Here is a 14888-nt window from a genome sequence, read left to right as displayed (position 1 = left end):
CCCAGCCAAGTGGGTTAAAAAACTCTTTAAACACCATCAGGGCTCAGTCCTGTCCCAAGGAAACGTATGTGGCCACAAGACTGGGAGAGCTCCCAGTGCACCGTGAACTTGGACTGCATGATGGGTTTCCAAGGCTGCACCAACAGAAGAGTCTGCTAGGGGTCTCTCATGGGGGGGGCTTTGAGGGGTCCAGCAGTGCCGTACAGGACTCTCTGCCCTGTTTAAACAACAAGGGAGGTCGTTGGCAAAGTTCACTGTGCAGGAGACATGCTGGGGAGCAGGAGGGTGGAAAAAGAGAACGACCTCCAGTATTCGGCATTTCCTCTCAACTCCCCCTTACAACTCATTGCATCATGGAAACATACAGTTGCCTGAGGAGGCCTGCAGCTTCACGCAGTTCCCCTCGTATTTCAGATATCAGTGGATCCTTTTATCACTTCGCACACACAAAAATCCACCTATGAAAGCCAACTGAAAACGCTGCTTGAGTACAAGACCTTCAGTTTGGGACTTGCAGAAACCCAATGGCTTTATACTTGTGTAGTTGACCCTGGAGGCTGTCAAAATTCCTGTCCAGACTGTCCTGAGATCACCGAACTCAAGACAACATACGAGCCAAAGCTCCCAAAGGGAGTTTCCCCACCTATGTGAGAGGGAGAGCTTTACTGCCTCAGTGCCAGCAGAATTCTTCTTTTTCCTCCAACCCTTGGTCTTTTGCATAATAGTTTAATAAGCAATAGCTTAATAAAGTATATTCTGACATACAACATCACCCCACCTCCCTCCAGAAAAAAATTCAGATGCAAAAAACTTACTTTTCTGGGCTTAACTTTGTCTTGTAAGTCGTACTGGCCTATTCCTTTGTAACTTATTCCAAGCCACCATGGGATTCCTTGTTTATCCTGAAAAATGGACGTCCACATGAACCGAGAGCTACTTAAAAATTAAGCAATTCCAAGATTAGAGCCTGTTTTGTTCTGTGACAAGTACGAGTATGTAGAAAACAAGGACATTTTTGGCAAGCGAATCGCTGTGAAGTGGATTGCTGGGGTGAATGTCAGAACTTTCTCCGCCTCCCTGCCCAGGCAGAGGCAAGAAACTATGTGGTGGTTGTGCAAAGTGGACAAAAAAGCGACAGTGCTGCTGAAACAAGGGGGTGTCATTTGTTGCTGGAGTGGCTGTGAGGGGGGGAAGGATATGGGACAGAAAAAACTGTGGCAACTAACTGCATCTACTAAACTCAGGCATGGACAGCCACAGGAGGAGAGCACAGCACGTAACATCAGCTTCTCAGGTACCACAGTCATGGCCATGACTCAAAGTAAGGAGACATCATCTCTGCCGAGCTCTTCTGCACAAAACACTTTGGCCCAAGGCTCTGCTCTACAAACAGGAAGAAACGGTGTATTTCCATCACTCTCCAAAAATGCTTCTCGGCATTTCCCTACTCCAAGTATGCACCCACTGATCACCTGCCACTTAGGAGTAATCTTTTCTACACTGTATTTTTTTTTCTTGATTAGGATCGTCTCTGGGGAAACTATTCACTGCTTTGGATCTAGAAGTGATATCCAGTTTAAGCTGATATGAATTTAGCTCCTGATAGGAACTTACAGGACGTTTTACAAAGTCCTTTCGGTTTTCTGTAGCACATAATGCTTTTCTGCTCTCTGGAAACTATTTTTAAAGAATATAAAAGAGGGAAAAACTATAGAAGTTGAAAAACAAGGGGTTTAATTCTGACAGAAGAGTACTGAATCATCAAACTACTCCTACAAGAATGCAATCACACGTAATAAGCAATCACAGCATCCATGGGCATTTACTAACCTTTACTCCATAGTAATGAACTCCATATGTTGGCAAAGCTTCTACCACTTTCATGTACCTGCAGACAGATTTATAGCATATCAGATGATTTTCTCTGGAGGGAATAATATCTATTAACATACTTTTTTTTTCACACGTACATTCAAGACGTCATTTATCACTTGCATAGTTTGAAGGTCTTAAGTGAAGGTCCATGTTTTCAGAAAAAAACTTAGCATCCTGGCTAGGTGAAAGATGTGCTATTTTGGCCTAGCTAAAGGGAATGGAAAATCTATCATACAACGAAACATTCAATCTCTTATCAGAAGGTCAGAGAACTGAAAGCAAGAATTCTGAACTGAACATGTGAGTCTTTTGGGAAATGTTGGCGGTAAGGACCTGCCTATAATTATTCCATTATGGTGCTCTGGTTACAACGGATAGGCTCCAAATGAAAGTGTTTATGCGGTTGAATGATTGTTTCATGAGGCAACTGGGACAATCACTGAACAGACAACTTTTTCCCCTGTTCCTATGGAAAGAAGCCCCTGAATTATTGAGACAAAGTTACAGGCATCAAGGTACAGGAGAAAAACCTACAAGTTGTCTACAATGTGTAACCATGGCAATCATCTCAATCTTCTCGGTTCGTAATGCATCCCATTGCAATTGCCTGTAGGAAGTACAGCAATATAAATGCTATATTAGAAATAGAATGCTACAGGTTCTGTATGCATCGTGGAATACCTTGTTCTTTTGAAAGCCAAATTCTGAACATTTCAACAAACAGAGTCTTTCAACAAAGTAAGGTCCAGATAACTTTTTATATTTGAGGTATCTGAATGAGGACATACAACCTGAACTGGAAGCCTCTGAAATCTGAAACTTAAATTATTTGAACTTTGAAATATAACTCAACTAAAAAAAAATCTGACAGATACAAATGGTAAAGTGTGCAAGCAATAATGACCAAACCAGCCTGCACTGCCACTTCTCAACAAAAAAGAAGAAAAAAGTAAAAATAGTCTTCACAAATTAACAAGTGTCATACTCACTGAACAATGGCTTGTCCTCTGGTCAGACCTTTAATTTGTGTATAATGCTCAATTACTCTGTCCTCACTGCAAAACAAGCACGAAACTCAATTTAGAGGCTCAGTGACTTTCTTCATGTGTGATGGCATCTGTCGAAATCCAGACGCCTGCTCAGCATGCAGAAAAGTGTCCCCTCTGTACGTTTCTCGCTCTGGTTTACATTCTGTTCCTTACTGATTTCTTTCCCACCCTTCATTAAGCAGTGTGGAGCTGCCTGGCTGATCCTCACCATCTCATGTCGCTTTCCAGACTAATTAAGGAATGGTTTCGGATCAGCCTGCTCTGCTGCAGATGCTGCTGCAGAATAATGGTACTAATTGTATAAATTCATTTTCACGTTCTAAAGGACCAAAACTTCAAAGGATGATTAACGGTCCATACGTAAGACAGAAGAGGTTAAACCAGAAACTTTTCCATTCCAGTGTATTTTTTCCTCTGACATTTCGTAGGCGAAAAAAAATACAGGTTTGTCAGCAATGGCCTTTTTGCATTTTTCTTGTTGTATATTGCAACATTTTCTTTTAGTGGAATGTGAAATAGAATATGCATTTAAGCATCAGACACTTGAAAGCAAATAAAAACACAGCAGTATTCATCCTGAAAAAAACAAATCATAAGCAAGTACTGATATACTCGAAAAATCCATCGGGTACACACAAAAACCCAAAACAAATGAGGGAGTCAAAATTACACAAAAAGCATCAATTCCAAGGAAACGATATCGTTGATTCCTCTCAAACGCTGTGTTCCTTTACAGCAGATTCAAGCGATAAAATCAGACCTGTCTTTTTGTTTCCAGCTTATTTTCTCCCCATGTCCTGCCGAGGAGAGCAGCTGGGTGGGCACCTGGCAGCCAGCCAAGGTCAACCCACCACAGAGGCTCTACTGTGTGACAGTTGAAGAGCGAGGTGCTCTTTGCAAACCCAGGCTTGGCTGGAGTTCAAGTTTCAGCTCTTTCTCATGCATGATCCCGACATATTCTGATCCAGCAATTTAATTTGAGCGAACTATCAATGAGGGATTTGCATTGGATCTCGCGTAACTTACAACCTTCTAAAAACTGGAAATGCTTGAACACGAGCAATTAACTCCAAGTCCTGTATCATACAGGCTGAAAACTTTTAGAAGAGCTTGCAAAACTGTTTAAAAGTGATCTTACCATTACTGTTCATAGCAATAATTTAAATTTTAAATTAAACAGCTCACCAGTAAGCAAGTGATGGATGCTCCTGCAGTGTCTTGGTAGGAAAGACCGGCAGCGTCTTCAAGTCTTTTCTAGTGTTTTCATCACTGAAACACAAAAACAGCACAGAGTCATTGCTGGTGAATCAGAAACGCAGTCATTGGTTTCAGCAGAAGGAAAGGGCTGTATTTGCTACCCAAGAACATGATGCATTGCCCCATATCGGGCTCTCACAGCAACGTAACTCTAGAGGCCCTCTCACATGGCAGTGGTGTATACGGTGTCATGCAGGCTCATGTTGTAACTCATTATACAGACACGTGATTCTCGGGCCACTGTGGCGGGAGCACCGTATCAATATTTATTTTGCACACACTCACCCTGTTTCCTGAGTGCAGAACGAGCCCCGAAACAGCTGCCCAAGGAACGCCTTTGCCCAAAAGTAAGGCTTGTAGGGCTAATTTTTGCTCTGCCTTTAGCTAAACCCCTACCTCTAGAAGAGGTACCTCATGAAGCAGCATGGTGTTCATCAAATCTCAGAGTTTAACACTGATCTGATTCAAAACAAAGGGTTTCAGTTCATATACTTTAAAATATTTCCTCTTAAAAAGAGTTTTCCTGGACTGCTCATTCTACAGAAAGTTCAAATATTTTGACTCCAGGCCCAGTCTGGAACAAAATAAAGGGGGATAAAGTATGTGAATGCGCTTTGTCACAAAAAAACCACTGCAGAATATTTAAAAGTTTCTTTACAGGCATCAGTAAAACGGTTAATGTTTTCTCCTTATATACTCCATTAATTAATCAGCTGGAACTTGCACGCCTCATTTCTGCAGGATTTCTGCGTGCCTTCGCAGCAGCGCCAACAAGCACAAACATGACTTTTCTATGTAAGGAATGCATCAGTCACGTCCATCAGCATCCGCCTCAACTTCTGCATCCAAGCTTTTTCCTTGAAGGTGTTTTCCTGCTCCCAACCTCTGTTTTCATCAGATTCCACTATCAGAGGTTTCATCTGAGCTACCTTCTCCCTCGTCCCCCAAAACAAGCACCCCATGCATCAGGAGAGTGGTCCAGAGCACAGAAATCTGCTCTGTGGGCACCACGGATCAACCTCCGCGGATGGAGAAGGCAGCAAACCATGTTTCCATCTCACACGGCAGATGTCACATGGAAGGTGCAGAGAATTAAAGCTTTTTGTTCCTCGGTGAACACGGGCTAATCGCTCTGCAAGCTTCTTCCCCAGCCCTGACAACGTGCCTCAACCCTGACTAAGAGGGACCACCTCTGGGGACGAGGAAACAGTTCAATCAACAGCCTATTTATTCTTCAGCGTCTTTGATGAAGTTGCCAAGAAGGGGGTCAATTAGCATCGAGGAGCTGTTGTTGCTGAGCTTTGCCGGGCCACACTCTTCTGCCAGGAACATGCACTTTTCTTTGCAAGCTGGCCAGCACCCAAGTGCCACAAACGGGGACATCTGGGTAGAAAATTGGGATCTCTCCTCTCAACACTCGAATACGGCCAATGCCTACAAAAGCTGATTGGGTTTTATTCACCCCTTAAAAGCTCTTTTTGATGGTATCAAAAGGCTGCAGGACATCTCAGCTTGCAGTGAGAAAGGTAGATTAGCAGGGGTTTCCGGGGACACATGAAAATGCAGACAGAGCACACCCTCCTGAGGCCTCAGAAACCTAAGCAAAAAATAAAAAAGAAACCCAAACCAAAGAATCAAGCCCTGAGCAACCCGACCTGATCTCACAGCTGACTTCTCCCAGAGCAGGAGGTTTGGCCAGACAACCTCCTGAGGTCCCTTCCAACTTCAAACATAGGCTCACAGGATAATTGACTATTAAAATATAAATTTCCTCCCATTTTTAAGCCTGACTCATGACTGCAATGGCTGCTGTAGCAGTCAGGGTTGGCAGGGAAATGCAGTGAAGGAGAGGCTTTGGAAGGAAGCAGTAACAAAATAGCTCATTTTTGCCAAACAAAAGGGCTGTTCCTCTAAATATAGATTTTCAACCCACAATATTCATAATCAGAGGTTTAATCGTTGGTCTCTAAACCCCTATTTAGAAACCTTCTTGCCAGTGAAAAACAAAACGCCCAAGAGAGAGCTGAAGCACTAATGAAGCTGATACTGGGAGGCAAGAGCTGAGCTCCAGCAGAAGCAGTCAGGCAGGGGGGACAGGTGACACTCGCAGCTGTCACCACTACAGCCAGGTGGAGAGGTCCCAAGCTCTCCTTCGGCAACAGTTACAGTGCCAGTAGCCTCCCCATCACTGAGACTCTGCAGAAGTGCCACGAATCCTGGCAGCTGTGTCCTACCATGCTCTGAAACATCACCTTTTGCACAACTCGTGGTCTCCAGTGGGGCTACTCGCCTTCCCGTTTGGTCGCTGGGCCCCTCACCTCTGGATCTGATTGAGTAGCTGCTTACTTTATCCCCATCAAATGCCAAAAGGGTGCTAGTTAAGCTTGAGTGATGAGTAGCAGCTCATCAATAAGGAAACATCTACCACTGAATTCAAACCAAGCGCCGGCCAGCACACCCACCTCCCCGACAAGGCTTGTGGCGCTTGAGACTTGACTTCCTGAAGGGACCCAACCTCACACCATAAGGTTCAGACACACCATCCTGTCCATCTGCAGCTGGAGGGAGTCCATCAAAATGAACTTTTAAGGTCTGAAAGTCTCCGAGAAGCCACACAAGGATTTTATTTTTTCCTGCATAATTTTAAGATAAAAGCATGAAACAATCCAAGAAAAAATACAAAAGACCTGGGAGAAACAGGGGCACAGCTCCTTGCATGCTGAATGCCTTCAGACAGTGCAGGCTGGCACGCAGCAGCCCAGGTCTGCTGACTGCATGCCCAAGGATTAACGTTTGGGATGATTCATGGCTTCAGGAATAAAAAAAAGCCTCAAATGGTCCCCCCCCTCCTTCCACAGAGTTCATTATCACTACATCTGCACCGAGGAGCCCAAGCACGTCTCCCCTTGACCTTCAGGATCACTTTCCCAAGCCCTCCGAGACACAGCCGTTCCCCAGAGGTGACAACTCCAGATAGCAGGAGCTACGGTTTGAATTATTACCTGTTCCTGTTTGGTTTCACAACGACCACAAGACGATACAGAAATCACAAGGCAGACAGCCCCAGCTCCAGATGTCCAACCATGTACACTATCTACCAACCAAACACACCAGTGCTGTATCTGGCATGTCCACGGTTGGTTCTCATCAGGGCAGGAGAAGGACTCAGCTGTGGGGATGGAGAGGCCCACTTGCATCTAATCTGACCTCCGCTACGGAGGGGGCTTCTTGACTGATGGTTCTTGGCAAAATTTCAATACATAAACTTAAACTGCCCTGAGTCAATAGGATGGAACATTTTTGGCAAAAGATTTGTTTATTCCCCAGGAGGAAAATATAGGAAGTATATTCATCTGAAGTATTTTTCCACTATGGAGAAGAATTGAAGAAAACCAGCAGACTGACTCGCTCGCCTCTCCATTCCACCCTCTAACTGGGAGTTTCCTCTCTGGTAGAGCAGAACTTGAGCTGATCTGGGCAATGCGAATGAAAATCTACATCAGACCCTCCTCACGCTGAATCTCAGCTTGCATTCTTGGTACTGTCCAGACTTTTCTGTCCTGGTAGGAACAAGTTTTGAGCAAGATGCTGTCCCCATCAGCACGCCCCGCTCATCGGCTCCAGCTCTATGGAGATGGAAGGGCAGCATGTCTCCAAAATAACCGACTGCAATATTTAACTATGTACCATACTATGAATAGAAGTTCCCACATTCACACTACTATCTCTAGCAGCAAACCAGGACCAAACCCACGCGATTCCTACAACCTGCTGATGGTTCAGTGAAATTTTAGGCATCTTGCTAAAAACCCCACCAGAAATCTTGGAAGGAACCAAACCAGACTATCCTGGCACACTATCTAAAGTACATTACTGAAAATTAAAGACGGCTTACATATTTATGCTCCCAGAAACTGCATCTTCACAGCTTGTCGTGGAGTGATAAACACTCCCTGCTAGACAAAGATTTAGACAACTGTGCTAATTAGGACCGTTTGTCAATGGCTGCCCAGGCTTCTCCCTGTGCCTACTGTCAAAAACAGTTCATGCCTGTTGCTAAGGCAGGTAAGAGCTCAGATGTAGTAAGATGTGGCTAATGAGATTAGCATAAAAAGTGAAGAGCAATAGACACACCCAGAGCAGCGAAAGCAATATACCGAACTGCAACACAAAAGCTTATTGGCCCACATCATCTTTGCAAATATTAACAACTTGATAAGGACAGGACTTCAGACAACTTTCAACTGACTGAAAAGTGATGGCAGGTGTGTCTGCCTCTGCTGAATCGTGCTGATAACACTTTGTAAGGCAGGACATTTATCACTGGGGAAAGTTCATTGTATAGTGATTTTCATCTATTCTCGAAGCCTCTTGACCTCACATAAATACGTACTCTTGTATGATCTAGTGTGATCACTAGAATAAGTCACTGCTGGGTCTTTCTGAACGTCACTATTTTATACACGGTTAATTCTTGAAACAAATATTAGGCACACTGCAGGTAGAATTTACAATGGCCTTGTTTTTAGAAAAAAAGAATCTCTGAAAGGTATGTCAGAAACACCTAAAAATCAGCATGCATTTCTGAGACTCGCATGTGAGATACAAGGAAAGGCAGAGCTTCACAGCTAAAGGACCATATAGTATTACCCTGCATGTGAAAATGCTTTAAAAACTTTCAATTAGGATTCTTCTGCTTATACTGTTCAAGACATTTAGAATTAGAAAAATAAATACATAGGAACAGCACACAATTAGATTAGATTAGATACTTGAAAGCCAACAACCCAATTTTTCAGAGGTCAGGTTACTCAGATGATGTTAGTAATGGTCCTATTCTTGAGGACAACCACTGAATTCCTCTGCTATGTGATTACGAGCAATGCTATAACAGTACAAGAACATCTCGTTGCTGCCCACACCTCAGTCTGATCCTAAGGTGACTTTCCAAAGTGACCAGACTTAGGGTAGCATCACCAAGGTCTCCAAGGTGCCCCTACTCCTCACGTTCACAGATGAGAGCCACCAACACAGACCATCATGCTGCAGCTGGACTGCTTCAGCAACAGGTGCCTTTTCTGTAGGTTTTTGTTTTGTTTTAAAATAAACAGAAGGGCAGAGCGTGGCAACCTCGTGCTCCCATGGAGGTTGGCCTGCCTTTCAAGGTACCACAAGAAACAGGTGTGAGGAAGCGGAAAGGCAATGGAGAAGAAAAAAAACCAAAACGAGTGAGGTTAAAAGTGCAAGAAGAAAAAGGGAGGGAAGGACAACAGAGCGGGGAAGGTATGAGAAGAGCCGATGGATTTAGCAGCTTTCAAGTATGTCAGAGCAGCAGGATCTTGGCAGCAGGATTTTGAAACGCGCTCTCTGACAAATCCTCTTTTGTGACAAACGCCAGACGTTTCCCATCATTTCCCAACCTTACAGTTTATGGTCTGCTGGCACACTCAAGAAAGTTATTCTTCTACTGAAGGAAGACCAGGATCCGGAAAGGCCACGAACAAGGGGCTCCCCTTGGCACAGGACAGGCAGAGCCGACCCTTCAGCCCTCAGCCGGTGGGGAGCTTCACCCCGGGCAGGGCTGCAGTCTGCCACTTGAACACCAGATAGGCACCGCCTGCTCAGAAAGGTATTTGAAGAAGGTTTCTAAGAGCCTTCCAAACCCCGTACATGAAAAGGAACGTGATAAACAGTGCAGATGGCTTTTTCAGTGCCAGGCTTGTTGTACACCTACACCGCAGCCGTGCTGTGGGTACCCATGCCATGCTGCAATGACTTTAGTTTCACAGCTCAAGAGGGGCCCGCATCAAACAAAGCGTGGCTGGGGCTGGGCAACCCTTCCCCACTCTTAGCACAGGCAGGACCACAGCCTTGGACCTTCAGGCCTGACCTCTGGCTCCAGCTCTGCTCTGTTAGGCTAATTTCTCTGCTGTCTGAACCCTACCTGATGCTCTGGAAGAGCTGCAGCAGTGCCCACTGATCTCACGGGGGTTTGGTGACCTGACTCATTGGCTTTTGGAAGGTGGACCAAGAGCACGACAGAAAAAGCACCGTTTCTCTTCTCAGCATGCACCTCTCTATCCAAGGACATGGAGATCAGACAAATGAAGGCATGAGCTGCTCCTTGGCGGGTGAGGCATCATTTCTATTTCCACCTCACAGACAAGGAACAGGGTGCTGAGGAAGCAGTTCTCCATGGCTGGAGAAAATCTGCAACCTGAACCTGCCCTAAATTCTCAGTTGTTCTTTTACAGCTCTCAATGTGAAAAACATGAATGTTCTGAAGATAAAACCCTGCGACCCTTGAAGAACGCACCTACCACTGGTGATGGCTCCCAGCCCCATGGATCCCACACAGCACATCCCCGACCACAGAGCTGCTCTGCTGAATCAAAAGCAGGCATGAGCAGAGCTTCTCCGTCAGACCAGACGGGAAGCAGAATGGCTCTGCTATACCTGGGGATTTACTGCAGACCAAAGGATGACTGTTCACAGTTTGTACAACTGCTCGAAGGATCCCAAACCCTTCCTCCAAACAACAGACTGTTATTTCTAACATTCACGCTCTCTTCCTGCGCACACAAAAGTCAGCTTAGCCATATTAGTTGTGGGGTTTTAGCGTGTCTGAGTACAGCAGCAAAGTTGAAAGGTTGTTATCACAGCCCTGCGTGCTGATACAGAGATACATGGAACCACAAGAAAAATAAAGTATCCAAATAACGATAAAGACCTGACAAATCTGCAAAAGTGAAAAAGCTGAGGCTGAAAAGCTGTCGTTTCATTTCCTCAGAGCACAAAATACACCCCATGTGACACATCCCAGCCACCACGGGGAGGAAAAGCATAAGAGATATATATTTTTTTTTCTGTTTCAAAGTGAAGGTGATGTTCTGAGTCAGATCAGAGCCCCAACTCCTGCTCGCAGCTGATGGTGCAAGACTGGAGAAACTTTCTGCAGGCCTGATGAAGTTTTCCAGATATGTAACAGAAGGCAGTTGGATATGTTACAGTGCAAAAGCCATGAAATCCAATTTTACAATGGGAAAAGGCAGTGTCCTTTAACACTGAACCTCTACTTGAGGGAATTTTTAGGGACAAGGAGGAGGGCATCTTTTAGCTAAGGCTATGGAGCTTTGCCACGATGCTACTCTCCAAGCCTAATACCTACGACAGCAACACATCTGACTTCCTTGTGGGGGACAACTTCAGGGATGATGGATTTTTTTTCTGGCACCACGCTTGCCTTCTCTCATCTGCTTTGGATGCAGAGCACACACAAAAACCCTCCCTAGGTGGCTGGGCTGTACCCACTATAGCACTCCTCTGGGTTAAAAGTGCATTAATGGAAAAGAAAAAAAAGAAAAGAAAGGACTGTGGAGGGACACTTAAAGAGGACAAAACACAATCACCCCTTTGCTACCCCTTTGTATGAACTGTATAAACATCATGCACATGAAATCCAAAAATGCTTCTTCCTTACCAAACTGCCATAATTATATGTAAATATTAAAGTTGCACTGCCATATGCAAGTAGTAAACCCCATGAGATCAGATTATTAAATTACTCAAAACATCCTTTTTTTTTCTCTCCCCATCTAATTCTTTGTTCATTTCACCCACAAGTGCTTCCACCTAATTTAGCCTAATTCATCTGCTGCATAACGAGCATATTATACAAATTCCCTTCCTTCTGTAAGGGAGCCCTTACAGAACTGCTTTCCTTTTACAATAGGAAATTGTAAAAAAACATTAAAATTACATCACTGCAGAGACAATATATGCTTTGGTCTGCTCTGAACCATATGAATCTACAAGTAGCACTACTAGAAAAAAAACATCTTGCTGTTAAAAGGCTAGCAGAAAACTAGGGTCTTAGCTACATATTTTTTTGTCATTGCACCTGGTTTATACAATGAATTTCCATTTTTTATTAAAAAATAAAACACCAGGAGAGAACAACTTTTTTGTCCCAGAACTGCTGCGTCTGTGCTCAGGGAGACGGAGTTCAGCAGCTCCCTGCCTGCTGCCTTCCCTCAGCTACCCGTTCCTCATGGTACACTGGGGTGTAGGATCCCAACACCCAACTGCAGGGACTCAGCAAGAAAAGCAAGACTTGTGCACTGCTAGAGAAAAATCATTGGTTTTCAACCAGCTTTTCTTTGAAGAGGGTATAAAATTCCATTTAGCAGAGAGCACTGTTTGGGAAAGCGAGTGTCTGATACCTGTCAAAGAGGGGGATCAGGGGAATTGTATGAAACATCAGACATGATTTTCCCTAAACTTGCTTATTTACTACCTCGGATCATTAGATGATCCCAAATAAAGGGAAATAAATAATCAACCCCCTCAGCAAACAGAGTCTAAGTCAACAAATCTTTGCTCATCTCGTCTCAAATTAGTGATCGTCAAAGAGCAAGCGCAGGAAAGCACATGGCTGAGAGTTAATGGTTCCCGAGCAAGTGCCTAGCGAGGTATTTAAAGAACAAGGGTGCAGAGTGCAGCTGAAAGGCAAAACACACAATGACTCACTGGGCAAACAAGCAGCGGTGGAGCACAAGGAGCACAACCTCAGCGCCAGTGCTGAGCACTGATTTCCAGCAAGGCAGACCCATCCCATGGGGAGCAGTGGGTCACGCTGGAGAAAGCCTCTGCAAACATCAGCGCACGGGCATTCAAAAAGTTCATTTGCACGGAAAAGGAAATCAAAAACTAAACCACAGTGCTGCCTATGTCAGGCACCAGATGGATGCCTTGGGAGTGAATCCTATGGTGATCCACCAGCTCTTTTGTGTCATCCACTGATAGACGTGGAAGGAAAACTCAGGGGCTCAAAGAGGCACCCAGACGGTGCTCAGGTCTTTGGTCTCCACATGGGATCAGTGTGGATGTCCCTGTGTAACCCATCCACAATCCCAATGGCCCTGAAAAAGAGCTTTTAGTGAACAGTTCACAACAGATCTCCTTTCCCAACAGCGCAGCCCAAGAGGAGCCGGTCTGTGGAGGAAAAAGGTTTGTGCTGGGGACCTGACACCCACGCCGTACCCATTTCAGGGCTTTCTTTAGGCCAGCTCTAGCCTGGCCCTGCAGCCTGAGTGCTCACCACACAAAGTGGGCTCCAGTCCTGCCACACAGACCCCTCCTGAGCCCTCTGAGATGTCTCCAGAATGCAAACCTGATAGAGGGAAGTAGGAACAACCAGGTGATTTTGTCCAAATTTGTGTTTCCGCTCTGACTCCAGGCCTGGACATGACCATACCTGGAGTTTTGGTCATACGAACCTGGTGAGATTTCCAGAAACAGGCTGGACAAGCTGCCTCCAATAAATCTCAGGTGTGTCCTGGTTCTGAAGCTACCTTAATCTCAGGGTAAGAGGTACAGTGAACAGGCGCTTCACTATCAGACAATTATTAACTTCTCTCAAGCGGCTATTTTCTAGCACTGCCCACATTACCATTTCTACGTTCTTTTCTACCAAGAAATTTTTCAGTTTGTCTGGCAAAACAGTCATCTTCCCATGCAAACGCTACCCAAAAATGTAATAGCGAGCACTCGCTCTTAATTAGCAGCAAATTGTTCATACCAGTTTTCTGCACCTAGACCAAGCACTTCATTTCTCCCTCAGTAAAGCTTTCAAATTCGTGAGTTTCTGAACCAATTACTCCGTAGCTGCAGTTTGCAGGGGTATCTTTCACACAAACCTTTTCCTTTTACAAACTGCGTTTATCACCCATGTAATGATAAACCCCGGTGCCTCGCACATGTCAGCTATCAGGAATTCATTATTCTGTCTGTGTTATGTTATACCAGTCGGGAGTTATCTTTGCAGCCCACAGGCCAGAATCAAAATCGAATGCGTCAGCTATTTAAAGAAAATGGAAGCCCTCCTCCAGCAATTTAATTAACTTTCAGGGAGCATGGCTGGGTTTCAGCCCTGGAAACGTTACTGGGGAAAATATGATCCAAGATTATCAGTTAGGAAATAAACTTTTTTTTAAAAGTTACTTTCCTTATGTAGTCCTTGCAGTTAGTCTGATTTTAATAAATCTTTTTCCAATGCTAGAAGGACAGCACTTAGACTGTCAGTCTTCATCTCAGTTGTAAACTGTCTCCTTCATCAAGCAACAAAGAAAAATAATACTATATGCTATTGTACAGCATTTTAGAGGGCAGATGCTTACTCTGTAAACTAAAACCAGCTAAATCATTTATTTCCCACGGAGGCAAGACTTTATACGTTGCATATTTACATGATGAATAATTACCAGACTGATCTATAATTTTGCTTGCCTGCCAAGACATTAGCTTTCTTTAAAATTTCAATAAAATTTCTAAGATAAATAGAACACGGACATTTTTCCCCAAAATTGAGCCATGCCAGAAGCTGCAACTTGAATCAAAATCTCTTTTTAAAACCCTTGCACAGAGTTTAAAACCCAAGATTTTGTAAGACCAGGCTTGCAGCTTTCTCTATTTCATTTGCAAATACAAGAGCGGAGGAGTGCAATTAACTAATGCTGAGTTTCAAAACTGCTATTAATGACTAATACTTTGCTTTGTGTTCTTATTACAGGAGCAGGAGAAAAACTGATAGGAATTGAGTTTAAACACAGCAGCAGTCAACTGGAAGCCATAGACGAGTCACAAAAAGGGAACATGAGCAAAGTGGCACAACCCTCCTCTCGCACAAAACATGCCCAGGAAGCCAGA

At 44.3% G+C, this 14888-nt stretch overlaps 1 protein-coding gene across 2 annotated transcripts in view; it reads right to left on the bottom strand.

The window, feature by feature from the left end:
* FRMD4B (FERM domain containing 4B) overlaps nt 1–14888 on the bottom strand; it is an 83109-nt gene that overhangs the window by 23705 nt on the left and 44516 nt on the right. For both annotated transcript variants that reach the window (XM_086618975.1, XM_086618974.1), the window contains exons 8-11: nt 4110–4193; nt 2865–2930; nt 1831–1888; nt 816–902 (exon numbers count right to left, since the gene is read on the bottom strand). In XM_086618975.1, the coding sequence (XP_086475101.1) occupies nt 816–902; nt 1831–1888; nt 2865–2930; nt 4110–4193 (295 nt within the window). The remainder of the gene's footprint in view (nt 1–815; nt 903–1830; nt 1889–2864; nt 2931–4109; nt 4194–14888) is intronic.

This window comes from Tauraco erythrolophus, chromosome 12, assembly GCF_009769465.1.
Source record: "Tauraco erythrolophus isolate bTauEry1 chromosome 12, bTauEry1.pri, whole genome shotgun sequence".
NCBI lineage: Eukaryota > Metazoa > Chordata > Aves > Musophagiformes > Musophagidae > Tauraco > Tauraco erythrolophus.
This window is presented reverse-complemented; position numbering and strand designations above follow the sequence as displayed.